Source organism: Poecilia latipinna, unplaced genomic scaffold (assembly GCF_001443285.1).
Source record: "Poecilia latipinna isolate Pla-1442-1.1 unplaced genomic scaffold, P_latipinna-1.0 Scaffold862, whole genome shotgun sequence".
Lineage (NCBI taxonomy): Eukaryota > Metazoa > Chordata > Actinopteri > Cyprinodontiformes > Poeciliidae > Poecilia > Poecilia latipinna.
Genome location: NW_015113478.1, coordinates 78,561 through 105,611, shown reverse-complemented (window position 1 = coordinate 105,611; position 27,051 = coordinate 78,561). Strand labels below are relative to the sequence as shown.

At 40.2% G+C, this 27,051-nt stretch overlaps 2 protein-coding genes and 1 long non-coding RNA gene across 4 annotated transcripts in view; 1 reads left to right on the top strand and 2 right to left on the bottom strand.

Moving 5' to 3' along the window:
• Positions 1 to 103: 103 nt before the first annotated feature.
• Positions 104 to 11,159, bottom strand: hlfb (HLF transcription factor, PAR bZIP family member b). 2 transcript variants are annotated; one of them, XM_015048151.1, is made up of 4 exons: positions 10,760 to 11,159; positions 8,349 to 8,696; positions 1,283 to 1,497; positions 104 to 365 (listed from the first exon to the last, which is right to left on the bottom strand). In XM_015048151.1, the coding sequence occupies exons 1-4, from the start codon at positions 10,875 to 10,877 to the stop codon at positions 147 to 149; spliced, it is 900 nt and encodes a 299-aa protein (XP_014903637.1). In that variant the 5' UTR covers positions 10,878 to 11,159; the 3' UTR covers positions 104 to 146. The 2 variants fall into 2 exon arrangements, with proteins under 2 accessions (XP_014903637.1, XP_014903638.1); XM_015048152.1 differs by having other exon boundaries at positions 104 to 362; positions 10,760 to 11,158.
• On the top strand, positions 10,960 to 12,663 carry LOC106956992 (uncharacterized). Its single transcript, XR_001426867.1, has 2 exons — positions 10,960 to 11,052; positions 11,787 to 12,663. It is a non-coding gene; the product is annotated as an uncharacterized LOC106956992 (long non-coding RNA).
• A 5,232-nt stretch (positions 12,664 to 17,895) lies between these two features.
• stxbp4 (syntaxin binding protein 4) overlaps positions 17,896 to 27,051 on the bottom strand; it is a 50,654-nt gene continuing 41,498 nt past the window's right edge. Inside the window, exons 20-22 of the mRNA XM_015048149.1 lie at positions 25,749 to 25,885; positions 19,344 to 19,401; positions 17,896 to 18,793 (exon numbers count right to left, since the gene is read on the bottom strand). Of these exons, the coding sequence (XP_014903635.1) occupies positions 18,643 to 18,793; positions 19,344 to 19,401; positions 25,749 to 25,885 (346 nt within the window). The 3' untranslated portion in view covers positions 17,896 to 18,642. The remainder of the gene's footprint in view (positions 18,794 to 19,343; positions 19,402 to 25,748; positions 25,886 to 27,051) is intronic.

Below are 27,051 nucleotides of genomic sequence, written 5' to 3'. Positions count from 1 at the left end.
CCCAGAGGTTAACTTAACATCGAGTCGAGTCGGTTGGGATAAGAACTGCATGCAGTGAGGTGAGGATCGCTGGTGTGTGTGTGTGTGTGTGCGCGTGTGTGTGTGTGTGTGTGTGTGTGTGTGTGAAGCCTCTGTGAATGTCCTCATCACAGCGGACCGTGCTGGCCCTCATACTTGGCCAGGATGTTCTTGGCCCGTCCGAGCTCTTTCCTCAAGTCGGCCACCTCCTGTCTCAGGGCGGAGTTCTCCTTCTCCAAGAAGGCCGCCCGGATAGCAATCTGGTTCTCCTTGAGTCGCCGGGCGTCGCGTGAACGCTTTGCTGCCATGTTGTTCTTCCTGCGCCGAGCCCAGTATTTGTCATCCTGCTCAAAAAGAAAGAGACAAAGCAAAAAAAGAAAAACCAAAGGTAAAAATGTGGATATCTGGTGCTCCTTATTAAGCCCACTTATATCTCATTTATAGTAAAATACAGTTAGAGCTAATATTCAATTTTGTTTATTGGTCAGGATTTGATTTTGAGTTACTTTGCCAACCTTTTAGGCTACCGTGGTTTCAGACAGGAAGTGATTTTCGTGTGGACGGGGAATTTAAAAAACAGAGAGCAAACAATTAAAAAGCTGATCTAAGAGCGAGGCAGGCAGTGGGATCACAGCGTCACGGCTGCCTTCTTCACTCTTTTTTAAGCCGCTTAACCTGGAGGACCCGCCTCCCTCAGGGTAGGCTGGCCAATAGGAGGGCTAAATCTAATGATGGACAGACCAAGGACTCTGTGTGTCCCAACATGCCATGCTCCTGTGAGGCTATAATCAGGTCTGATGGATGAGTGAGATCTGTTTAAATCACATACTGTGATAAAACATCTGGATAAAAAAGGAGGGAACAGCAGTCTGCCCTGCACCTTACTGCAGGAAAGTAAAGAAAACAAACAGGAAGTGAAGCTTTGGGTGGATTAAAAAAAAAATCTCTTTTAGTTTGTTGGTTGTGACAAAGAATCTGAATCAAATATAATCAAACATGGACTCCTGGTTCTTACATTTCTGATATGACTCACTGATTTTCAAACTCTATTTTTGATCACCCAACCAGAATCTCTGAACTGTGAGTAGCAGAAATTGACAAAGAATAAATCAAAGTTTGCTCAACTTTTGCAGCAAATTTTTGCGCTCTAATTTGGTACTTTGTGTATTGAAAAGGAAAAAAAACAAGCAGAAACAAACCCTAACAGAGGACATAAAGTGGGCTGAGCGGACCAGTACCGCCCTCAGGACTGGCTCCAACTTACCTTCAGGTCATCAGGAATGAAAACCTTCCTGGCCTTCTTGATCATCGGCTGAGGCTTCAGCTCCTCGGCAGAGAATTTGCGCTTGCGCGGATCGAAGATCTCCTGACCCGGAACGCTGGACAGAGCCAAGTCCGCCGGGTCAGGTTTGTAGCTGACCGGAACCTGGATGGACTCTGGATCGATGGGGCTGGGGGTGTTTCTGGAGTTTGGGAGGCCTGACGAAGAAGAGAGAGGAAGGCTAAGAAATCATCTCAGTTGTAGCCTTTTTTCCACGTTTTACTTTATTCTCCTGTGTTTTACTTTCCCTATTTCTTTACACTGATTCTTTTTTTTAAAGACTATTGGCTTTTTAGATCCCTTTACCATTCAGTTTTCAGTACACTTTTTGCTTAGCTCATCATTATGTACAGATGTAATTTTTTTCATTCCTATTTTGATTTTTTTCCAGTCTGGTTTCTTTCCCATTGTGAGTTCTACTGATTTTGCTTAGTTTCATTTAAGTCTTTATTTGTGACCTTCAGCTCATTGAGATGTTCTTTCTTTTGCCATACAATCATTCTGAGGGAGTAACAGTTTTATGTAATAATCATTTCCAAGTTAAAATTTCAGCTCTGCAAGAATTTCTCTAGTGTTTGGTTTCAACCACTAGGTGGCGACAACGTGCTGTTTGTGTCAATCTTGAGCTCTGAGAACCTCAAAATGCTTTTTCCCCCCTATTAAAAGTAAAACAGAATATTTAATAGTTTTTCATTCTTACTTTGTTATATTATTAAAGACACCTGTTGTAGTAGATTAACCTAAACATGATAGAAAGTGTAAACAAAACTATAAAGACAAGCAAATGATCTGAAGATCAGTGCAAAGCCGTGGTTACTTTATCTCATGTTTAAAACAAGCTCCTATGTCTTACTTAAAATCTACTTCTAAATTACTTTTGTCTTATTTCAAGTATACAAAGATATTTGCACTAGAAACTATACAAAAAGATACTGTTTGATGTTGTGTTTTTGTGGTGTAAAATGTACTCAGTATTTATTATTTTCTCTAATGTACTGGGTACTTCATAATATTTTGCTATGTCGGTTTATGGTGCTTACATGTTACTCTGTGTAACACAGAAATTAAAACGTTAGTTATCATACGTTAGAGGTTACTTTAACAAGTTGTTTTCTGAAACCTAAAGGTTACTAGATCTTAAAGGTTACAGTATTTCCTGCATTATAGACGCTATTTTACCAGACTTACATCTTATTTTCTGGAGTTTACAACTTACAGGCTACTTTCTGTTTGCGTCTCCAGCTTATCACAGTGTGTCTGCGCCCAATGGAAGTTGTGCGCTCTGTATATATCCGTCATCGTTTTAAAAAGTTGACATTCTGGGAAGACACTCTGCTGTGTCTGCTCCGCTCCGTGCCCACATTGTTCGATCTGCTGTTTTTTGTGTCTGCAGGATGCCCAGGTCTTATCAAGATAAGTGAGTTATAAGCAGCTGGCAGCGCGGCGAGGCCCCGCTGAATCAGTCAGGTGTGAGTGTGTGATGGGGAGCCGGAGGCTTGAGGTTACATGCGGAGAAGCAGGTGGATGCATGACAGTCGCTGCCGTTGAAACGTGATGCAGACAGACGGTCCCCCCGACACATGTGAGTTTTAGTGCAAAACGTGAGTCGCGTGGTGGCCACTTCCTTATTTTTCCCCAAAGTGAGTCGAGAGCGAGGCTGCGCCCTTCTCAGAGGTAAAAACGTGTCCACAGGCTCAAATAAATGTGTTCAAAAACGTTGATCAAAATCCTGTCAGGTTTATGTGACTCTGTTCCTTAAATTTACTTTACACAGCATATTACTTATCTAGTTACTGATATTTCTGATTCTGTATTTCTTAAGTGTTTTTATCCATCCTTCCATTCAGCTGTCTTTATTCTAGGTCAGGTCACGAGGATGACATGAGGAGAAAACCACATGCTTTTCTTGAATTAAAAAAACAAAACAAAAAACGAATAACCAACAAATCTTAAAAAAAAAGAAAAGAAAATCTATTTATCCAGCTATCAGCATTCAAGATGTAATCTCTGCCCATTTGGTCTTGGAAAACTTCTCCATGTCTCTGATTGTGTGAGTCTTTGTCTACAGCCCATTTTCAGCAACTCCACTGACATTCTGTCAGACTGCTGTAAGTTTTGGTTTCATTTCCCCTTCATAGCCTCATTTGGTTACCAATCCTACTTCATCTTCAATTTTCCAACAGACACTTAAGGTTGTGGGTTGAACCCACTGGTGTTTGAAATTGCTCAAAAATGTATCTAACTCAACCTCACATTTTGGAGAAAAATAACCCAAGAGCATGATGCTGCCACCACCGTGTGTCAATGAACATGTATATATGGTGTGTTCCTTTTGCTGTTGGTTTTTTGTGCCAAGTTACCTTTTTGGTATTGTGACCCTAAAACTTCAAGCTTGGTTCCCTCACACCTTTGCACATTTTTTCCCAAAAGGCTTTGGGATCTTTTTTTTTTTTTTTAACCAAGTCTGGATGTTTTCAACCCCAATCTGTAGTCCACACACATAGAAAAAAACAGCACAACACAAGCGAAATTCCTGCAGCTCGTTCAGTACTGCCGTAAATCTCTTTCAAATTACATCTAGTTCTTTCAATTAAGTTGGAAAAAAGTCCAGATTTCATAAGGTCACTTGTCCCGTATTTTCTAATTATTGATGGCCATCCGTACTTTGCCATGGTATTATAAATAACGTTCTGGAACTGCTTGTTCCCTTCTTCTGACTTTGTACACTGAGATCCCTCTGACCCTTTGTAACCACTCTGTAAATTTTGGCTCTACACAAATTATGTAAATGTCAAGAAAATGCAGCTGAGGCAGTCAATCTTAAGGTTCACTATAGTTGGTGGCTATGGTAAAAAAACCCAAAAAAACTCAAGAAGTCTACGCCAAAAGGTGCTTCAATAGGAGTATAAGTTTATTTGTGTATTAATTCCTCCAGCTTTTTACTTTTTACTCTAATAAATGTGTTTGATGTTTAGTGAAATTGTGCAGAATGCTTTGTTGTCCCAAAAAAAAGTGATAAATTGCTTTGCAGGTGTAGATTTAGTCATAATTTCTCTGTGTGTTGCTTTTGTATCCACAATAAAAACATGGGAAAAGTGATTTTGCACCTCAATCTGAAAGGAACAAATGTTATAATCAGTGACAATTAATTCGGTTTGAGCTGCTGGAACCGAAGCTGTCTCCTCACGCCACCCTGTCTGCTCTCGTCTCTGATCCCCACCTGCCTCTCCTCTGCTGTTGTTTTTGGGATTTAATCTGAAACCTGAGGCCAGAACCTGCGAGGGGAGCAGAAACCATTTAGGAAGGAGCTAAAACACGAGACGGCCGTAAAGGAGGAGGAGGAAACCTTCTCCGGCTCTCCACCTCTCCTGCAGGATGTTTGTGGATCTGACCTGTTCCTGCTTCCTTATCGCTTGTGCCATCCTGTGGCCATATGGGAATACAAATATGCCAGATTATTCAGTAGATTACGCTGCTATATTTGGCCGACGGAGCAGCACATTATATGTGGCCTGAGCTTGACACAAACACAGGTTGGATCTGCCGTGCTCAGGCTCGTGACGGAAAAATGATTGGAGCCGGTCAGTGGAAAAACACTGGCAGCACCCACTGGATCGGACCTTGATAAATGCCGTAGTCAACTTTAGTTTAATAAGCTAGTTTTAGTTCTTGTAGGATAGTCCATTATTGTCCACCAATTGCAAAATAAAAAAAAAATATATATATATATAATTATTCTCAATAATAAAGATGTTTCTATCACAAACCTCAATAAATGTCTTGCTTAATATGTTTTATTTGGTTTCATAGTTATTTCATCTCAATGTGGAACAAAAAATAAGGAAAACTAACCAATCAGATACAGAATTATTTGATTTTTTTTATTCTGATAATTGCATAAAAGTTAGTGATTTAATTTTTTGACAAATTATGTAGCCATAAATTTATTTTTTATTCATTATTTGATTAGTATAATGTGCAAATATTTTATTATTTATTCATGTTTTTATAGCAGTTTTTTTTTATATGTAATTTACCAAACAGCGTCACATGTGAGAGTTCTTTCTTTTTGGCTTGTTTGTAATTATTGCTTAAACAGACAGCTCTGTATCATTTGCGACATTGTTTTTGTGCATTCATTTATCATTTATTTTATAACAAGCCTAAAGTTGAAGAAAGGCTGAACAAAATTCACTGGTGTCATGAAGTGTCACCAGTAAACAAACTCACCAAGACAAAAAAAACAAACCAAAACTAACTCAAATTATTTACTTATTTGATATATAGGGAGAGTTCTAAAAATTAAGCTAGTGAAAATATAATCTTCAAGTACCCTCAGAGGTCTAAGTTGTTTACTTCTGAAATCACTCTCTTCTTAGTTTGAAAAGTTTCTTTGTTAGAGCCACTGGAAGTTTCTTTCTTCTTATAAAAAAAGAGAGAGAGAGGAAAAGGAACTTTTCCAAATATTTGTCCAGGAGCCCTTTAACAAATCAGATCCAGGATCAGAGGAAAAACTATGCCGAGATGTGTATCCTCCACCCGGTTGCAGCATGCGTGTGCATGTGTGCGCATGTGACTTATTAGTGGATGGGAATGTAAACATTCAGTGGGAAACGTGTGGATGTGAGAGCTGCCGCCCCCTGGCCTACTTCTGCAGAGAACACTATGTTCTTAAAACACTGATCTCATGCAGGGAGGGCGGTCATACACACACACACACCACCTCACGCACACACTCACACACACGTTCAGCAGGTCACATGTCTCTTCATGCTGTTAGGATGGTTTGTTTTCTGAGGATCACTCAGAGCAGAATGGCTCTGGAAAGAGGATGTTCCCTTTAAGAAAAGGAACGCCGGACAGCAAGTGAGCATGAGCGTGCACAAACAGCCGAGGCACATGAGCGTGCACGCATGCAATTGCAGCAGGTTAAGAAAAAAAATAAAAATAAAATATATATATATAGAGAGAGAGAGACATGTGTTGTGTGCATGCGCCTTCTTGCCAGTGGGGGTGCTCTCGAGTCGCTGTGGATCTAACAGGGAGAACGACTTTTCTGCCTCTGGGCATGCGCAGCTCAGAATAAACAAACTTGCCAGAGTAACATCGTAGCAATTTGTTTCCTCTGTGATCCACAGGTAGGATAAAAGGCAACTTTTATAAACTCATAGAGACAGCGTTTTTCAAATGTTTGGTAAATATGTAAAGATTAGTTTTGTGGTGATTCGTGTAACTTGTGTGTGTAATTTGGGTAGTTTTGTACTGAGCTTTGGTCTGTGTCAGTAGATGGCTTGCTTTTTGTTGTTGAAGCCTTTGGGATTGATTTAAATTGAATAATAAGTCAATGTTGTATTTGTATTTGGGCAGTGTTGCCATATTAGTATTTGTAATATTTTTATTTCTCATACTGCCAAACGTCGGTGTTTACTGTGTGTTGTAGATGAAATTTTTTGTCCAGTTTGGTTATGTTAATTTAGAATGAGATTTTTTTTTTCATTTTTTGCTATTACGTTATTTTATTTGCGCATTTTGTTTTCTTTTGTTTCTTTGCGTAAATTCCGGATGTTGTTGATTGAATTTGAATTGTATTGTAATTGTATTTTACTCATTTATTTGTTTTTCTTAAATTGAAAATGTGTGTCAGAATAAACAAGCTCTTGCCAGAGTAACAATGTAGCAATTTGTTTCCTTTGTGATCCACAGATTTTGGTTGCACAGGATTCCTCTGCCTGTGCGCCGCTTGATACTGACTCAGATTTTACCGAGATCTGGTGCCGGTAACACAATCTATGCATCTACATCTGCTCAGCTTCTGCTTCTAATAACAACAAGCTCTTATCTGTGAGATCTGATCTTTAAGGAACCCACCTAAGCTCATGTCACGCTACCTCGTCCCCATCACATGACCCCAGCAATGCAGCAGGTGGCCTCTTTCATGAGGATGATCTGAACTGTGTGCTCCAGGTTGATCAGAGCAGACAGTGTTTTCTCGGTCTGATTAACATACAGATGATACGCTTGATGGAGACATGTGCCAACAGTAGCACAAAAACTGTTAAAAGATGATGGGAAGTTAGGTTTATGAGTGCTACAAATCACCCTGAGTCGGTCGTAACAAATTGGGGGCTCGTCCGGGCTCATAAACAAAACCTCAGTAAACAAATACTGCAGGTGAAAGTTTGTGTTTAATAATAAAAATGTTCTTAATATTTAAATTGTTCACATAATTAAACAGCTAAATGTGGTCTAGTAGGGGTGAGCAATTATCATATTATCATTTATTATGATGAAAATTTTTATTTATTCTTGTCACGATAAATTCCAGTAAAAACGGCCCATTTTGTCAGGATTGTTAGTTTCAGTATTTCCTTCACTGTTTATTTAACGAGATTATCGCTACATATAAATACATTTGAAAAGTACGATTAAAAGTGGTTATTGTGTACAGTTTATTGATGCAAATCACACTTCTTTATGTGACTGGTGTCCTAGAGAAGTGTATTACAAATTGCTGTGTTTCTCAAGAGCAGTATTTGCATTTGAGGAGCTGGAATTGGTATGTAATCAAAGATAAAAATCAAGTTTTGAGTGTATAACTATGAATAGATCTAAAGGTAAATAATTCTCATTTTGTAGCTAATTAATGTCATAAAGTTTTTCATCTTAAAAGTTTTAATTTGCATAACACTTTAATTATCAAATGCTGAAGTGATAGAAAGTACCTCACAGCAGCATATAAGATATTTAGAAATGGTGAGTTATTTTATACCAAAAATCCTGAATTACTTCTTTGCTGATGGGACTGTTCTTGCACCCAAATCTAAGCTCTTTGCTTGGATTCTTGGATTCTGATGGAGTGTCTTGAATGGTTGAAGCTTGAAACAAGGTTTTGCTTGGCAAAACACAATCAGAGAAAACCTCAAAAACAATATAAGCTACGAAATTAGCCAAACTACTGCGAATATTTAAAATCGCCACACAGACAAGACCAAAAGCCAGAGTGACATACCTGCTCTTGCTGGGCTGCTGTGCAGGCAGTTAGGGGAGACGATAGAGGTGGAGGCGTGGCTGCTGAGGTCCATCACAGAGCGCGCCGGAGCAGACAGCACCGGGGTCATGATGGGCGGTTGACGAGGTGGGATGTGGTGGGCCTGGTGCTGCTCCCGGTGATGGTGAGAGGGACTGGACGGGATGCCATTCTCTGACAAAAACTCTTCCAGATCCATGTACTCCAGCTGGAAGGTGTCTCCATCATAGGAGAGGGTTTTGTCCCACAGAGTTGGTCCAAGGAAAGCTGACTGGGGGGCACTGCGTTCCTCCTCCAGGTTCTTCTCCTTCTCCTGGTCTTTACTAAAAGCTGCAGGACAGGATAAGAGAATATTTGTCATTCCAGCCTTAGGGAAACGGGTTCTGTTGGTACCATAAATTCTTCCAGTTGAATATTTAGGGTGTTGGATCAGTCCCGTCGTTTCTATTCTATTTAGGATTTTCAGACTCGAGTCATGGCCACAAAAGGAAAGGAACTTCTTTATGCTCATCCACCAGAATGAGCATCCACCAGAACCTCAATGTTTCCCTTCAATTTTTAAACCAGGATTCTGTACCTCACTACCAGGTCCATTCAGGTGACTCTGAAAATGTAATTAATTACACATTAGATAGCGACTTTGTAAGACTACAAACAAAATGTATGACTTCAATCAGTTTAATTCCAAAGCTTGTTAGTGTGTTTCTACGTTTACCACAACAATGTTCAAGTTAAACTCAAGTTTGTTTCTACCTTTACTTCATGGCGATATCATTGAGTCACAAAATTCCATACAAGGTCAAACATGGACATAGTGCAGCTCACGCGCAATACGTCATCAAGTGAGTCAAGCGATGCACCTGGTAGGAGAGGTTTGCACTCCATTTGAATTATCATCTGCAGCCCAATTTGGGCCCAATGAGAAGAGCGATGGGGGCTCATCATTGTGGAGCTGATGTTAAAATAACAGGGTTTGCTTTACTGCTAATATGAAATGTGATCTGATTCGTTTTCATGTTTTTATTTTGCACATTTACAATCATAAAAGCTGTCCATGGTTTAAGGTAGGAGTCTTCAACTTTGCTCCTGAAGAGCCACTGTCAGGCACCTTTTAAAGACCCCTAAATTATTTCTGAAAATATCATTCGGTCATTGGATTCATGCTGGATTAGAGATGTAATTAAAGACAATAGCTCCTCTAACACAGGACTGCAGGTAAAGACCCCTGGTTTAAGGTTAACCCCTACTCCCACCAGAAAAAAAGAGAACTCCCCCTTCACTGATCATCATCACTTCATTTCAGCAGCCCACTCAGTGCTGCCCCCGTCAGGCTTCTGGTAGACGGCGGAAATTTTGGAAGAGGACAGGAGCTATATCTGATTTTTATATCGAAATTCCAAACACTTCCTCACTCAGATTTTCTCTGAGTGTTTTTACTATCCATTTTAAAAATGGGTGGTTGTATAAATCCAGATATGCACTATGAATGAGAATGGATGGATGAAACAGTGAATAAGGTCTGGAAAACACAAATTTTTCCATTTGCTGAGAGAGTTTATGGCTCCTTTCAGAGGCCACCCAAGATAAATAAAGACAGCTCTGGACTGTGACTCTGTAAAAGTTGATCTGCTGAGTCAGAAAAAAAAAAAAAACACAGACAGCAATTGATGAAGACAAAATGTCCTTTTGAGCAAACTGTGTGCTAACTTTTAATCAGTAAACTGCAGGGTCAATCCAATAAACTCTGTTACTACAAACCCATGTACTTATCCATTGATAACAACTTTATGTCACATTTTATTCAGATGGTTTAAAATAAATGTTGAGAATTTGCAGAACAAATAAAATAACTAAAATAAACAGATGTTACATGTTTAAACAGGAATGACAATAAAAGTAATTTCCACTCAGAAAAATAAAAATATCTTTCTTTGGGCATTTTAATGACTTAGCAGATCATCTATTATCAATGACTGATAAATGAAAAGTACTTTTATCAGGTGATTTTCAAAAACATTTTTTCCAAAGTAATTTGCACCTTCACTATTGAAAGATTGTTCCTGACCCGCTAGCTGCTGACAGACGCGGTAAATGTCTGATTTTTCTTTATATTTGTTTTTAATCATTCTTAGGAACTGTTTCTGTCTCTGCTCATATCTGCAGGAACTAAACTGTGCACAGACTGCTCATTAATGCTCTCTGGATGAAAACTTTGTGCGCTTGACGCACAACTGCGCCGCTCTGCAGGAGAAGCGCGCCTCAGAAAGTTCAGGAACAAAAAGATTTACAGTAAACAAAGGCACGCTTTGCATTCCTCTGAGTCTGGAAGATTATCAGAAAGAAGCAGGAAGGCGAGAGTGTCGGGAGAAATGAGGAGTTTCCTCCAGCTTCACCTTCATGATGCAGCGGTAGCTTCATCGGGTTCTCCAGCAGCGACTTAAGAACTCCGTGCGGGTTCGGCGGCAGAAAAGCGGGATTCAACGGGAGAGCGTGTCGGGACATCTTCTCCATCACGCCTCCGTGCGTCGGACCAACCGGATAAACAACGTCCGGGAAGAGGAGAGGCGGCAGCGGGCAGCGGAGAGCAGAGAGTGTCGGTGTTTCGACAGGCAGACTGGCGCTCTGCGGATTTACATGAAGAACGGCCGGAGGAGAGCAGGAATCATGAAAGCTCCTCGGAGTAAAAGTTAGTATTAACGACACGCTCGAGCTGAGGAGCGCGCGCGGCTGATGCGGGGAGAAGCGCACTGAGCTAGTCCCGACCGCGTGCGTGACAACTGAGCGCTGACGTCAAACCGAGAGCCAGGCACCCGCCTCTCTTCTCCTCTCCTCTCCACTCCCCCTGCTCACGCACACACACACACACACGCACGCACGCATGCATGCACGCGCACGAACACATACTTCCAGTTCAGCAAGCAGAGGCATTAACTCTTAACCGGAAAAATCACCGCATATTAGCAATAAACCAAAATATAACAAAGTTAGCGCCGTCCAACCAGAGTTTATTGTGAAGGTCTGATAGAGTCCTTGGCTCCAGGCTGTTTGCAGTATCTCCTAATAATACTGACGTTTTAAGTTGGGACCTTTATGCTTCGTACAAATCAAATAAGCACCCAACTGGACTGAAATCTGGAGGCCAACACCTCAAATTGGTTGTTGTCTTCCATGAGAGAGCTCTTTTTCTTTCTGCTAGGAAAATCAGAGCAGCCATTTTCCATATATGACACTTCTGCGTTCTTAGTAGAACCTGATCATGCCACCATCCATCATCCTCCATCTCAGGTTCTCTTGATTTTATTTCTTGGACCGGTATCAGACCTTCCGAATCAATATCAATCGACTGTCACAGTTTGGTTCTGGCTAAACCACAAGTTGACCTTTTTTTTTTTTATGTTTTTCCTTCCACTTTCATCACAGGAAGTCCAACTGAAATCCCTCTGCAGTGAAAGGTGAGGTGGATGTTTGGCATCGTTACAGGATGTTCTATCTGTTGGTGAATACAGTAAGGTGACTTTTTATTCAGTGAGAACTTCTTTTCCCCGCAGCTTCATTCAGGATGTCCAACAGTTTTCTTTCTTTCTGCTCGTTCCTCCTCACGCACTCTAGGCCTGCTCAGTGGAATGCTGGGTCATACGAGTGGTCCGGACTGACCTACTTTCATCCAATCAGAGGCCGCCGTCTCCTGTTCTCCTCCCCGTCTCCTCCATGCAGCCCAGTCACATTGAATCTCATGTGCTCTGGAGCAGGAACAAAACAAATCCACCAGCAGGGAGGAGGAGGAGAGAGGAGACGAGCAAGCAACAGTGTGTGGGGTGGGGAGGGGGTAAGAGAAGGAAGGGTAAGCAAAAATGAATAGAAAGATAAAAATATAGAAAAAGGAAAATAAAAAAATAAAAGAAAAAAAATCAAAAGGACTTGATAGAGGATGATAATTTGAAAAAGCGAATGCAAAGAAGATGGGGAAATGATGGGGAAGGAAGGGAAGGAAAACGAATGAAGGGTTGGTGAAAAATACAAATGAAAGGAAACTGTGAGATGTAATGAGAAAGGAAAAAGTAAAAAAAAAAAAAAAAGTGAAAATGTACAAGAATAAAGATGAGGAGAGCACATCAGAGATTTGCCCATCACAATGCTGGAGCTCTTTCATTTATGTGATAAATTTCTAACTTCTGTTACCTCCAGTTGTGAGAAAGAAAAAAAAAACATCTTTCATATTCGATGCCAGATCAAACACTTTCTGGTGTTTCTCTGTTTATCAGACTTCAGCCCATTTAAACGACTCTTTGTCACACTCCGAGAAGTTGGATCGACTAAACAAAAAGTCAGGTTGTAAAAACCAGGAGTGGTGATCCAGCATTTTCATTGCCTTTTTGTGCTACTTGCTTTTCTAGTTTCATTGGGCATTGCACCCATCTTGTGACTCTCTTCTTAATTGCTGTTATCATAGACGGGAGAGTCATTGTACAACAATAACATTTAATCCTTTTTTTCTTTTTTTATCTCTGGGTTCCAGTCAAAACTATTTTTTGTGGTACTTATAAGAGCCAAAAGTGTTGGGGTGTTTTTTATTATTATTATTTTTTATTTTTTTTAAACTCTGTAAATCATGTTGCTTCTGCGTGAACCCGATCCGGCAGACGAAGAGGAGCCCTGAAACATAAAACACCCTAAACGGCGCGTGTGGTTCTGCGTGTGGCGACGAGTCCGACAAAGCCGTCATTAAACACTCCTTAGCAACAGCGGCAACCGAGGGCCTGCAGTGTTGTGACGACCTTTCTGTCGAGAGGAAAGTAGGGCAGCGGCGACCGGGCCTGTTGCAGCTCTGACTCATTCCTTTAACGCGCTCACTGCCACCTGAAGAGACTTTTCAGTCACTGCACAGAAACCTTTCCAGCATGCTAAAGCAGCTCGTGTTTCCCGTCAGTTCATCCAGACGGATGGAGTTTCAGTAAAAGTAGTTAAAATGTGCTGCTTGACAAAAGGCCTCTGCATGAAGAAAGGTGACAACTGAGTTTGCTGCAGAAAAGATTTTATTTAAAAACGGGAAATAATGTGTACACGTACGCCTTTCTCTCCCTTTCCTTCCAGCTGTTATAATGATTGCAAATTACAGTAATCGTGTGACTTTTATTGGACATAATAGATAACAGAATCAAATTACTCCCTGGGCAAAGTAATGGGACTTATTTTGTATTGAAATGAATCACAGATTGGTTGACCATGAAACAGATAGAGAAAACAGAAGCTAAACACATTTTTAACATCTTATTAAGTCTTCTTTAGAAACAACTGGAAAACTCTACTGTTTTCTATACTTTTTTCCTCAAGCGAAGTCACTTTAATCTGTACAGATTTGCTCCACGTTCTGCCATCTTTGCATCATGTAAAGATGTTGGTTAAAGTCCTAAGATTTTTCTGATCGATTGTCGTTGCATCATCGTTTAATAATATTACTCAAGTCTGGCTTTCCAGCAGCTCCCATTAACAGAGGAGTGCCTCAGGGCGGTGTGCACAGACCACTGCTCTTTGCACATTTACACAATCCCACTTGATCCTTTATGAACAATGGTACACCAGTGAACCTGAAATCCTGGCTGCGGCTCCACAGTCGCTTCTCTTGTTCCCCTTCATGTTGAAATAATTACTACCTATTGTTTGAGTTTTGAATGGAATCTGTGAGTAAATCTCGCCTCATCGCAGAGACATCTCCGGACCCGGCCCACAAGTGTTTTGATTCGCCCTCTTTCTGAACTACCGTCGCGGTCAGCTCTACCGACGCAAACGCTTGGGCGTGCACCCAAAACTCACCAAGCTCTAACCATTCCCTTCTGTTCTCCGTGTTTACATCTACAATGTTCAACCCTTGAATGCATCTTAAAATAGTAGTTATTCACAGAGGCATTCAGTACAAATGAGTGTTTCTTCCCCTACTCCCGTCACTGACCCATTTAGCGTTTTCGTTGTTTTATATGCCATCATTCTGTATTTTGTGATACCCCTGGAGAGGCTCTACAAAAATGTTTGCCGCTTATAGTTTCCAACGGCGTCATGCCTTTTTATTTGTCCAATATCTCTGTTTTTTTTTTTTTGTTTTGTTTTTTCCACTGCCTTCCATCTTTGTTTCTGTTTGCTTCCGTAGAAACGGGGTACTGGTGAAGTTTGTCTCAGCTGGTGAGTGAGATAGATGTACAACCTGAAATATTCTAAAAGATTATAATGTTCATAATTTATCCAGTTTCTTTAGGAGGAAAATTTTCAAAATGGAAAAAGAAAAGGGGGCATTTCTTGATTCCTAGTGATGTGAGTTTGAAGTGAATTTCTAGCTAAAGAGCTCAGTTACACGGTTTTATGGGTCAGTGTCATTTAGACATAATGACAAACAACATAATCACGTAATCGTCGTATGTTTTACCACAAAACAGTCGAAGTACCGAGTTGCGCAACCAAGGTTGGCCTAAATAAGCCCAGTCAGAGCGCGTGGACCTTGCGTTGCCTCTTAATACTCTGACTTATTCTTAAATCTGGGCTGTAATCAGACCTGTTTGCATAAAAAGGATGTGAACTTTCTCCCCGTATCCATCGGGCCAGTTATGGATCATTTTGCGTGGGTCCTTTTAATCCAAGCTGCTCATGGAGTCGATGACCCTCAGCTACTCCAAATGGAATCGAGGAAAAGAGGCTTTGAATGTTGTGTAACCTCACGGCGAAGTTGGTTTTGGAAACTGTTTACACACTGCTAAAAAAAAAAAAAAAAAAAAAGCAGTAGCGGACGTGTGCGTGTTCACAGATATCAAGCATAGGTCTCTCTACACAAAAATCATAGTTTACTATGAAGGAGTAGATAAAGAAGTCAAGGTTATGACAATTTGTTTTGAAGTCAGTTTAATAAAAAATAAAGTAAAATATTGATCCCGATAAGAAATTAAGTCTTTTTAATTAATTCAAGATTCTTCAAAGAGTTACAGTGGATGGTGACGGCTGTGGGGTTTAAGGATGTCCTGTAGCGGTCTGTGTTAAGGCCAGTTCGAAGAAGCCTCTGACTGAAGACGCTTTTTCTATAACAGTCTCATGAAGAGGATGCTCAGGGTTGCCCATCATTTCCAGGATTTTGCACCAACATCTAATCCACAAAACTGAATACGCTCAAAATAAAGATTTCATTCAATCACGAATTCATCGAAACACTTTCGCTTCCGCTCATCTCCCGTCTTCCTCAACTGTATCTTAAAATAAGGAAGGAGTCCACTGAGGGCTGTGTGTGTGTGTATGTGTGTGTGTGTGTGTGTGTGTGTGTGTGTGTTTTTTCTGTTATCTGCGCCTCTGAAAGCGTCACATATTTATAGCCACACTTGTGAACACGAAGGAAAATCAATATTTGGAGCCGCTGGCAGGAAGACTATTGGCTCAGCTCCACCTCCAGCCCACACACACACACAATATATACACACACATAATAAATACAGCCGTACACATCACACACACCGATGCTCTCGCACAGAAACAAATACGACCTCTTCGCCCAAAGCTAAACGCCAAAATAATCGGATTATGTGACATTTATTTTGTTGCTTCCAGATATGATGTCAGCAACACAATGGAAACATCCTTTTTTTTTTTATTGATCCATCTTCATGACATAATACTTGCCGTAGTTTCATTATAACCACAGAGCCTTCCAGTCCCACTGCTGAATAGAAGGATCACAGAATCCTGACAGGGTTCCATTATCGCTTTCTATAAAGCTTCACAAGATTTCTAAAGCAAAGCGGGGTGTTGGTTTCAGGTTTTTACAAAATGTTACCTATCAAGAAGGCGCTGCAGTAGCAAAGCAGGGAAACAGTGGTGCTTTTTGTTTTTTAACACAGGGATTAATTAGAGACGTACAAACCTGCCTGGGAAACACTTAATTGGAGAGAGAATTAAACGATTTGCACAACTGTTTGAAACATAATCAGTGGAAATCATTCAATTTGAATGACAGGGACACTGGTAGTGTTACCGTCTAACATACTGAAAGGACTTTAGATTAAATTTGAAAAGGCTTTTTCAAAAGGATTTTGAGACTCCAAAACGTAGTTAGCAAGCAAAAAACACAAAAACATGTAGATGATGCTGCCTTGCTGATTAAAGACTTTCTTGTGTGCTGGATTATATATCAAATGCACAGGTTATCTTTTTAACCTGTACTATACCTTCTAAATATACTTTTTTATTTATTTAACCAGCAATTTGTAACTTAAAAAATTAGCATTTTGAAACGTTAATTCAAATAATACGACTTTTCCCATTTCATCAGCAAACTTCAGACTCCACTGGGGCCCTGAAGCACTATTCAGAAACAGGAATGCAGGGGCTTCCAGAACAGCTTTCCTCTGCTGGGAGTAAAAACTACAAGTTCTTAAAGATAAAAAAGAGAGACAGAGAGGAGTGGGAGCTGAAGCCTTCTGAAGAGCAGCCAACAAATGTCAACTAAAATCAAGAGTAGAGGGGAGAAAGAAAGCTAAAAGCAGCACAGATGAAATCCTTCCTTAAAAAATACTTTTTTTTTTTCTTCCCCCCACTTTGGCAGTAATTACCTGAAGATTCCTTGGAATAAAAGCGAAGCTCAAACTCACCCATGTCCTCAACAAAAAACAGTTTGCCTGAGCGTGGAAACGTGAAAAAGTCTGAAGTAATTCCAGCAGGTGTCTTCTCTGTTGCCTTTTTGACCTCCTTCTTTTCTAAGTAATTATTCGGTTTTGCACTAAATACAAAAACAAAACATTATAGTAATATTTTTGTCTTTATTGAAAGGAATATTTCGCTATGTCGTGGCTGTCAAGTGCAGAGAAAAAGGAGTGGAGAAAACACAAAACAAAAACGTCAATGAAACGTAAGTCCAAACTTTCTGAAAAAAAATATTTTGCACTCAAACAGGATCAACCAAGGAAATATATATAAAAAAGAGGAAATGGCTGAATGGAATGAATAAATTAGCACAGACACAAGAAATCTATTGTTATTAAGCGGAACATGTACCAAAAAGGTGACAAAGACACTTTTAACATGTATTACATGTTAAAGGGAACCTATAGTTCACAGGAAAAAGGCTTTCAAAATATATCAGGAAGTGCAAACTTCCCTGACGAGGAAGGTGAGCGCTGCAACGCAGATCAGAAGAAGAAAAACAAAAAGTGAAACAGAAAACAAGGATAAAAGAATCTGGACATCCGATGCCTTTGTTTTGCTTGCAGCATTGGTTATTATTGCTTGTGACAAGTCTGACATTTTTGTTTTGTAGCAAGTCTATTTCACATCACAGTGTAATCTCACGCTTTGCTTTGCAGATGCTCGATCCACACCAGAGATGCTGGAAAGTTATTTTTTGAACCCCAAATCTAAGTCAAATCTCAAGTCTCACCCCGATTCAGTCGCCTGTGAGAAAGAAACACTTTCTCGATGAATGAATGGATGTCACTGGTTGATAACGCTGGGTTATAAACAGTATCTTTTGGAAGTTGTCTGTGTTTTTTTTTTTTTTTTTTTCCAACTGAATTAGGACTATTTTGCATCGCTGAATCCAAAAAATGACGTCCATTTTTCTCAACCAGGTCAGGTTTTTATTCTAATATGATTTCGAGAAATCTGATCTTCTGACTAAATTGATTACGCTTTTGTGACATGAGTTCATTTCCTTTAATATTCCTTTTCCATAAAAAAATAAAATAAAATAAGGTTTTAGGAGAAAAAAATGGCTTTCTAATAGTGTATTAATTAAATGTTACAAACTTGGATTTCTGTAAAATGAATAATAAACACTGATAAGGGTGAGTACATGTGAATTGAACATTACATCATTGATCCCAGATCAATGATGTAATGTTAACGCATTGATGTAATGTTAAACTGATAACGCATTGAGAACAGATAACGCATTTTTGATGCTCATATTGCACCCATAGTTCCTAAAGTTGACCCGATTGAGCAAAACCAATGTGATTTTTGGATTCAGCTCATCAAAATGACTCTAAAAAAGTTGGAAAACCTCAAACTACTTTTTGGCCGTTGACCCCAGTGTAACCAAGCAGGTCCTTGATCCTCTTTTGGTTTCCGAAAAAGCTATTTTACAGGTTTCTTAAACAATGCGTCAACATTTGGATCAAATTTGGCTTAAAAAAAAGAAATTCGCCTTATATTTAAAGAAAACAAAGTATTGTGAGCGGCTGCATTCTGCAGGGCGAACGCCTAGAAGAATTCAGTAATGATGGAGATGACAGGATGGAAGACTGAGCTCCTACATGTTGGTCTCGAGAGCTGGACTCTGCTGCGTCTCCGTCTCCTCTCCGTTGGATTCGGCCGCCGGCGCCGAGGCCTCCACCTTTGGAGGCGGCTCGGTGGCGGTGGCGGCTTCAGGTAGGCTCCATGATGTCGTCTGGGTCATGTGACTGCCCCGATTAATAAAGCAGATGGTTTCTAGGTTAATAAATACTATTTTCGTCACTCCAGACAAGTTGAAGTTACGGATGGGAAGGGGATTTTATCCGGTTCTACTTCCTGAGCATTATGACACTCAATCGAAAATCCAAAAACAGATCTGCAGCATTAATGTGATGTTTCTCAGGAGCCTTAATGGTTTCACTTTCTGGCTTGAAGCAAATTTAGAAAGATTCAATGTTTTAATGTTCTCAGTTACAGATCATCTTCCTTTTTTCCGAGAACTGTGGAATCCCATCTGGAGTTAAATGCACAGAGCGTGATTCATCCTACATCTCCGCTCTTAATCCGGCCCAATCCGAACAGTTTTTTTTTTTTTTTTTTAATCAGATCCTGCTCTGTCAAGATCTGATTATACAGGAACCAGCAGGAAATTAAGGAAAGTTGTTGGACAATGCCTGCCATAAATAGTCAGGAGGTGTTTTTAACCTAAATAAGGAAGAATTGCTGTGTTTTTTTTTTTCTTCCTTTCTTTTTAGGAACCCGATGTTGGGATCTTACTTGACAAAGTATATGACTCCTTCTGTGGTGTAGGCCTGCTCCCAGCCATAAGGCGGACCTGGTAGGAGACAATAAAACATCTTGATAATTAGATAATTATTTTTGTTTCAAAGTACTTACACCTTTAGAGTGTTTCCACATTTTGCTGTGTTCCAACTTCTTCTATGCTAATATGTTCAATGGATGAAAACAAAATGCTCAGAGGACGCAAAACAGCAATGCTTTTAAAATAATCCTAGATAAAATACTTTAAAGACAATCTCAAAGAACAAAGTAAAACCAATGTAAGAGCAAAAATATGAAAAGCATCTCTAGAATCTGTTGTGCATTTTATCCTCTTATCAGACCCTTTGTTAGCTGACAGTGTTTTGATTGTTCTGTTCTGTGGATTTTTGTTTTGATGATTCTGGTTAGTTAGTTTTTTTTTTGTTTGTTTTTTTTATCCTTGTTGTTTTGTCCTCTAATTTGCCTGTTTATTCTTGAAAATCATAAATAAATAAATATAAAAAAAAAAAATATGAAAAGCATGCAGGAAACCGAAAGGAAACAACCAAAAAACTATTATAGGTAATAAATGACCATGACACAAACGGGAAGAAGTAACAGAAAGACAGGAATGTGGATATTGAGGGTGTGGTTGCTGGAAATAAATGGTTTGTGCAACAAAAGCATTACAAACTCAACTTTTTACTTCATGAGGGTTACCTGAAACAAATGACATCAAGAATGCAAACAATGTATTTTCAGCATGAATACAATCATTAATTAAAAGAATTTCTTGAAATCTTAAGTTTCAATGTCATTTTTATCATAATGTGACACGTGCACACAACTTCAGAAAACACGCTAAGAAATAATAATAATAATAAAAAAACAATAAAGAACTCCGGTTTGATTTGTCAGCCTCTCTACTTTATTTTTGTTTGATATATTGCTGAATTTAAGTTCCTCTTTACCGGCAGTTCAAATGACTGTGAGACTGCAGCCGCTGAAATACATGAATGAATGCATGCGGACTCTTCTCTCATCATCTCTTCATGCTGCATGTGAGAACGTGAACGAGCTGTCTCAGAATTCATGTCACTTTTATCGCTCGGAGTCTTTTTTTTTTTTTCAGTCCCTTCTGTCTCACGTTTTCCACGAACTCCGTCGTCTCCCTGCAGCTCCGAACAGCAGCTGACATGTAAGTACACAGAAGCAACAATGAAGTTCTCAACACAGGAAAAAAAAAAAAAAGAAAAGATGGCGGTGCAGCTAGCCTTGTTTTGCTCTGAATACTAACCGTGTTACGGTTCACTGACGAGGCGGTTGGTAATGGCGGGTCACACAAACAGATAAAGGTGCTAGCTAATATGCTAACACCTTTTTAAATCCGTTTCCCCCCCCAACAATCATCCTCGAATGGCTCCTCCATACGTCTGATGGAGTTAAGAGTGATCCATATTTTTATCCACTACTTTAGGGGTGTCAAACTTATTTTATTTTCGGTCTAAATTAAGATAATTCTGTCCTCAAGGGGCCAATTGTGACAGAATATAATTATAAAACTATCTATTAAACTGTTGAAATATTGTAGCGTTCTCTACATTCACTTATTAAAAGTCAATATTTAACATACTTTTACATTGATGTAGTTTGGCACTATTCAAATAAATACTAATTTGACTTTGGAATAATGTTTAAGCAAACAAAATTGCTCTCTTTAAGTTCTCGTTCTGTGGCCCTTTAGTGTCTATAGGGCCATAGAAACAGCTTTGAGTTTGACACTTGATGTTCTACTTGGTCTGAAAAAAGACATGGGATTAATACAACAATATGTGTTTAATAAAGCTGCTGTGTAAAATAGTTGTTTGTTTTTGATCTCAAGTAAAGCAGCTATGTAAGAGAATAACTACAGACGTTTTGTGAGGCTTGCTGCGTTTGTTGACCCAGCACCGGTTCCTCCCTTAAGCTGTTTTTCTTAGTCATCCAGTTTCATATGTCAGGTTGCCTGAAACTCAGTGAAAGGATAGCCTGTGTCTAAAAAAAGACTTGAGAATCCCTTAAGAAATAATGAAAAGCCAATAATAAACGATGCAGAAATAATTTCTGGATCCATGGTGATGCGCAGAACACGGTTGTAAAAAAAAAAAAAAGAAAGAAAGGGGACTGAACAATAGTTTCACTGCAGGTTTAAAAGTGGATTTCTGCTCCGAACATTTTAGGGAACAACATTCCTTTACCCGTTTCTGCAGGAATGACTTCACTTAGAGATGATCATTTATTATTAATGCGGCAGACAGCAGAGTTCAGCAGGTTCGTCCAGTTTACATACAGTGACTTCATGCGTTACATCTTCTGTTGAGTATCGGGCAAATCTGGTGATTTTAAAAGCTGTTTCAGTGGCCACGCTGCTGCTGCTGCTCCAGCTCTGTCTTCTTTTCAGTTTTTTCTCCTGTTTTGAAATACTGACCAATTTCACTCCCCCCCTTTCAGTGAAGCTCTAAATGCAGACAAGAGCTTTTCTCTGCTTTAAAAGCTAATTGTAACTTTAAAATAAATGAGCAGAAGCATCTGCGAGTCCTTAAATTATTCTAGATGTGCTTAAATTGATGTTCTATATTTTGTCTGGAACAGATTGCTGATGATTTTTTATTTTTATTTTATTTTTTTTAGCTGTACATAGAGTCCATCTCGTGGATTTTGCTTGGATCGGTCGGCCTTCACCTAAATATTATTTTTGAGCGTTGCCGGGGAAGACGTGGGCGTCCTGCCGTTGTCTCAGTCCCACAGACGTCCTTCGGCGTTCGTGGATAAATCGGGAGGGAGGAAGAACTGTGAGACCGAGCACGACTCACACAGAAAGTAGGTCAGCCTTTGCAGCACACATTCAGACACCGACACATTTCGTCGACGATGGTTTTAGACGGAGGTGCACAATGGGAAAGCAGGACGTTTCAGCAACAGGTGCGAAGTCAGGCTTAGACTTCCTACCGGTCGCTACGTGACGACTTTAAAATCTGTTTCCGGTTTTAAAAACATAATGAAATAGGCAAGTAAAACCACAACGAGCATTAAGAGAGTTACGCTGCAACTGATCCTGACATAAGGAGAACCTAAGAGAAAGGAGTGGATACTTTTGCTTTTTTTTTTCATTGATGATAAAGAAAAATAAGCAGTCATTGTGAATTTTCCCCCTTAGCGGAAAGCATCTGTGCTACAATACTCAGCATGGTCTGTGCTGCAGATTAAATTCCCCTTGTTGCCTGGAAACAAGTTGGGCTTTAGAATCTTAAGGCTGCTGACAGGACTTCTTTATCCTTCAGCAGTTTCTACCAATTGTAGAGCTATTGAGGTGTTTTCACTTATACCTGCCTCCTTACAGGCTAACATGATTTACACACTATTAAGCGACTAAAAGGAAGTTTAACCTCCAATTTACATAATTTGTACCTTTTATTTTTCCTAAATGAAGACTGGGATTGGGAGACAGAAGCACTGACTGTGCTCTTTCCACTGTGGCCATCGCCCAATTCAGATCATCAACTTGTTAGTCTTTGTGGTCGCAGCAGGAAGTCACATCTTCACAACAACTGGGCAATTAGCAGGAAGTAAAATATTCAGCGGCATCCACAGAAGAACGAGACGGGGAAAAATATTGCCATGACAACCTGTCATCCTTCTGTAGCTCTGTCCTCGGAAACGCATTTCAGGTGCGGCAAACTGGCTCACTCCAGACTTCTCAATGCAGATAGTTCAAAAGAAAAAAGAGCAACAACAACGTCCCAGCTTCTGCTTAGTAGTTTAAATAACACTTTGTCCAATATTACGTAACCCTGACCAACTTACCTGTAAGCTTTCCGATGTCATAAGCTTCAGATCTATCTGATAGGTCTGGTTATCCCGCCGGATAGAGTTTAGAATGAGGATCCGATTTCTGAAACAACTCAAGCTGTTTGGTTTGGGCTCCTTTCTTCCAGTGCAAAATTTTGTTCAATTTGGTTTATTTTATCTCAACTATTCCCTCGCAGCTATAGTTGTTGTCTCTTATATAAAAGGGCGTTGCTTCTAATTGTTTCAAAAATAAAGTACCGTAGTCTTTTAATTGGTCGGACTTACTCGACCAGGAAGTGACTCTCTCTCTGTGACGCTAAGGCTAGCGTGCCAGCTGTTGTCGTCCATCTTTTCCTACCAGTGCATCGGTGAAGCATCTGCCGAGGAAATTTATTATTCCAAGCACTGTTCCTGACAAGTATGATTTTCCTTTTCAGCTCATGCAAGGCAGTGCATCTTCTTAAGCTCACTTCTAAACACTCCCATCTGCCACAGAACCCAGAAAATTTCCGTGCAAGTCAAACAGCAGTTTTTCTTCTACATAGTGTTTTATGACCAACCTCATGATGAATCCAGGTATTCCTCTATAAAACCGCCTAAATATGCTTTTTTAACTGTGGTTTTACAGTTGCTTACAGACATAAACAAAGTTGTCCTCATCAAAGTTGTCTCTGCTAAACGGCAGAGTTTAGCACACCGCCTAAATATGCTCTTTTAAAATAGTTTTAATGTGGTTTTGCAGTTGGTTACAGACATAAACAAAGTAGTCATCAACGTTTCATTGGAGAAGCGCACGCGACCGTTCTAGAGCAGAATCAGCACCACGGACAGCAACAACCTAGGGCTCCGGTTCAAATGAAGCTCGAAGGTCATCGACGCTTGGGCACGCCGCGTCTCCGTTTCAACAAATTCTGAGATCGTGTTTGTAGAAAACTCGTATTGTGTTCAACAGAAGACGCTCAGTCTAATTTATTTCCTCTTGTTTCGGTTAGAGATGAGATCAACTAGATGGGCCAGAGAGATAAATAACCAAAACACCAAACGGTCAAAGGTTTTAATCAAGAAATGCCAAGTTAGATTTTAGTGGCGTTTGATGAAAATGTTGAACAATCTTGGAGTCATTTTAATGTGCTTCTATGAGTTTTGAAAATCTGAGGCAGTTGAAAATGTTGGACATTATCTATTTTGTAGATTCGGAATTGACAAGACATTATCATTTTGAGAAGTGCCACGATTTCCTGCTGGGTTCAAGATGTGTTTTAATCAAGCATCATCACTATCAGTATGTCACATCATTGACACTTAATGGCTATCTGAGTTGATTGGTCACTATAACTCTAAACAAGTTAACAATCAGAGCTGATTTGGAGCCACAGGTCTTTGGAGAACTGGAAGTGTCAGTTGGGAGAAAAAAAGATAGGAATAGCACATAATAGTGTTCGAAAAATATGTTAAAAGACCCATACTTGTTCTGATTCGATGTATCCACAGACCTCTGTAGCAAACATTCTAATTTCAACTCATCTTTCTACATTTTTGGCCGTTTCGACTCAGAAGAAACCAGATAATGGTTTTTTTGGTTTTCAAATCAAAATATTTATTTCATCTGATTGTATCAATCACAGCCCAGCTGGTCAAACAGAGCAAGCAGCTTCACAAAGCTGATCCTGGTTACAAAGAACAACTCATGGTCCATTGACCTTGAATCTGAAGATTTACTCCGAAAAGGAACGAACAGCTGATAACTCCAGACAGGACGGAAGCGTTCCCACCGCCGTCACGGCTTCCCTCCCTCCCTGGCGTCTGTGGGTACATCAGGCGAGCTGGAGTTTCTCCTCGTGTGCCGCTTCACGGTATTGCTTCATCTTCTTTGGCTAATCTACTGCACTAACACGAGCGTTCAGCCTCTAAGATACAAAGCTAAACAACTGAGCAGATTAACAGTGATAGAAAGTTACAGAGACTTGGATCCTACGCGTGTGGGTTCTGGACGGAGTATGGCATCCGTTCTTTTTTTATTTTTTATTTTTATTTTTAAACTGTGATGCTGAGGTTTCTGATCTCTACGGGTCGGTGAAGATGCTTACCGATGAGAGAAGATGGGACAGAGTTAGAGGACCACACCAACGTCGCGGGAGTTCCACCGACTGATCGCTGCGAAATCAGATCAGGGGGTCAAACTTTGAAACATTCATGTTGTCCATCAGGTTTGTGGGGTTTTTTCTGCAAGAATGTTCTGGCGCAGCTTTTTTTGTTCTGTTTTGTTTTGTTTGTTGGTTAGTTAAAATGTTGATATGCAGAAACGCAGCTGCAGACTAGCATGTGTCATGCAGGTTTGCCGCATGGAATTCCAGTAGCAGAAGGTGAGGAGGTGAGGAGCGGCAGCGAGGAGAGAACGAGGCCGCTGACGACTGGTGTCCTGCAGGAGGTGCTCCTCTAGAAGGTCAGCACTGAAACGGGGTGGGGAGGGGGAGGACAGTCACTCACGGTGGCAGCCTTCAGCTTCGTCCGGTGGTAGCGGCATGCGGGGCGGCATGGAAGACGGAGAGGAGAAGGAGAAGAAAGAAGAGGAGAGGAAGACCTCTCACTTACAGTCCACCTCCAGGACGGCTCTGACGGACCGCGTGAGCTCTTTCGCCTCCTGGGCGAGCGTGGCGGCGGTCCACGGGCTTTTCCTGTAGCGAGGGGGGACGCCGTGGGACGATGAGCCGGCTTTGACGTCTCCGGAGCTGCGAACACAGGCGAGGCGGGGTCAGCGGAGGGAAAAAGTGCAACTCAAGGAGACCCCCCGGAAATACTTCCAGAGGATTCTGTTAAACTGACCACAAAACAGTAGAAAAGTGACTAATGGTTGTAGCAAAGGATTCCTTTACATGGGACGCCATTGACTTCTCTTTTTCTCCCTAGGTCGATTAAGATTATCCCTTCTAAAACCAGATGGCAGACAGCATCAATCATAGCGAGGCACAGAGTGGAGGTCTTAAACTAATAAGAGTTTTTGTGGTAACACTTTATTTGAAGGGGTGTGCATAACACTGTTAAAAACATTACATAACATCTGTCATGAACATAAAGAAGTCTTTATGAATGTTTATGACTGTTGTCATGAAGTGTCATTCGGTAAATAATGACACTTTTAATGGACTTCTAGAGCAACTTTGCATTAAAAGTGTCATTATTTACCGAATGACACTTCATGACAACAGTCATAAACATTCATAAAGACTTCTTTATGTTCATGACAGATGTTATGTAATGTTTATGACGGTGTCATGTCATGTCAGTCTTAAGCACACCCCTTCAAATAAAGTGTTACCGTTTTTGTTTTTGGTAACACAGTGGGTATTGGGTTAAGTTTTCCTTTTCTGTGTTTAGTTGGCATGTTGTTGCAGAGCAAGCCTGGATTTTCTTTGGGTACTTCCAGATTATAGTTTAGATCTAAGGGCCAAGCCCAACCAAAACAAGACCCAAAATTCTAGACGGATTGGGTCATAATTATGTGCTTGATGGTTTGAATCCTGGTGTTACAGTACAAATAGAGACATAGATAGTTAACCTGTTAAGGAAATAAAGAAGATGGGGTGACAAAAGTAAGTCGGACTGTAAACAAAGGCAGCGCACTGAATGCAAACGCTGGGTGGGATTCATAACGTAACAAACGATAGCATAACATGAGGAGCGAAAATAAAATGTATTTTTACTTCCAATTTGTAAGGTAATTGGGACTGAAATGTAACCTACCCAATCAGATTCAGTACAAATTGTTCCTTCAACTTTTGAGGGTACATTCTACAGGTGTTTTTTTTTTTTTTTTTTTTTGGGGGGGGGGGGGGGGGGGGGTGTTTTTTTTAGGTGGGGAAAAAAGTCGCCCCCCCCCCCCTTCTTTTTTTAAAAA

Coding starts and splice junctions, on each gene's coding strand:
- hlfb (XM_015048151.1), bottom strand. CDS start 10,877: ATGGAGAAGATGTCCCGACACGCTCTCCCGTTGAATCCCGCTTTTCTG. Junction 8,697..10,759: donor GCTACCGCTGCATCATGAAG/GTGAAGCTGGAG, acceptor CCTGTCCTGCAG/CTTTTAGTAAAGACCAGGAG. Junction 366..1,282: donor TCATTCCTGATGACCTGAAG/GTAAGTTGGAGC, acceptor TTTCTTTTTGAG/CAGGATGACAAATACTGGGC.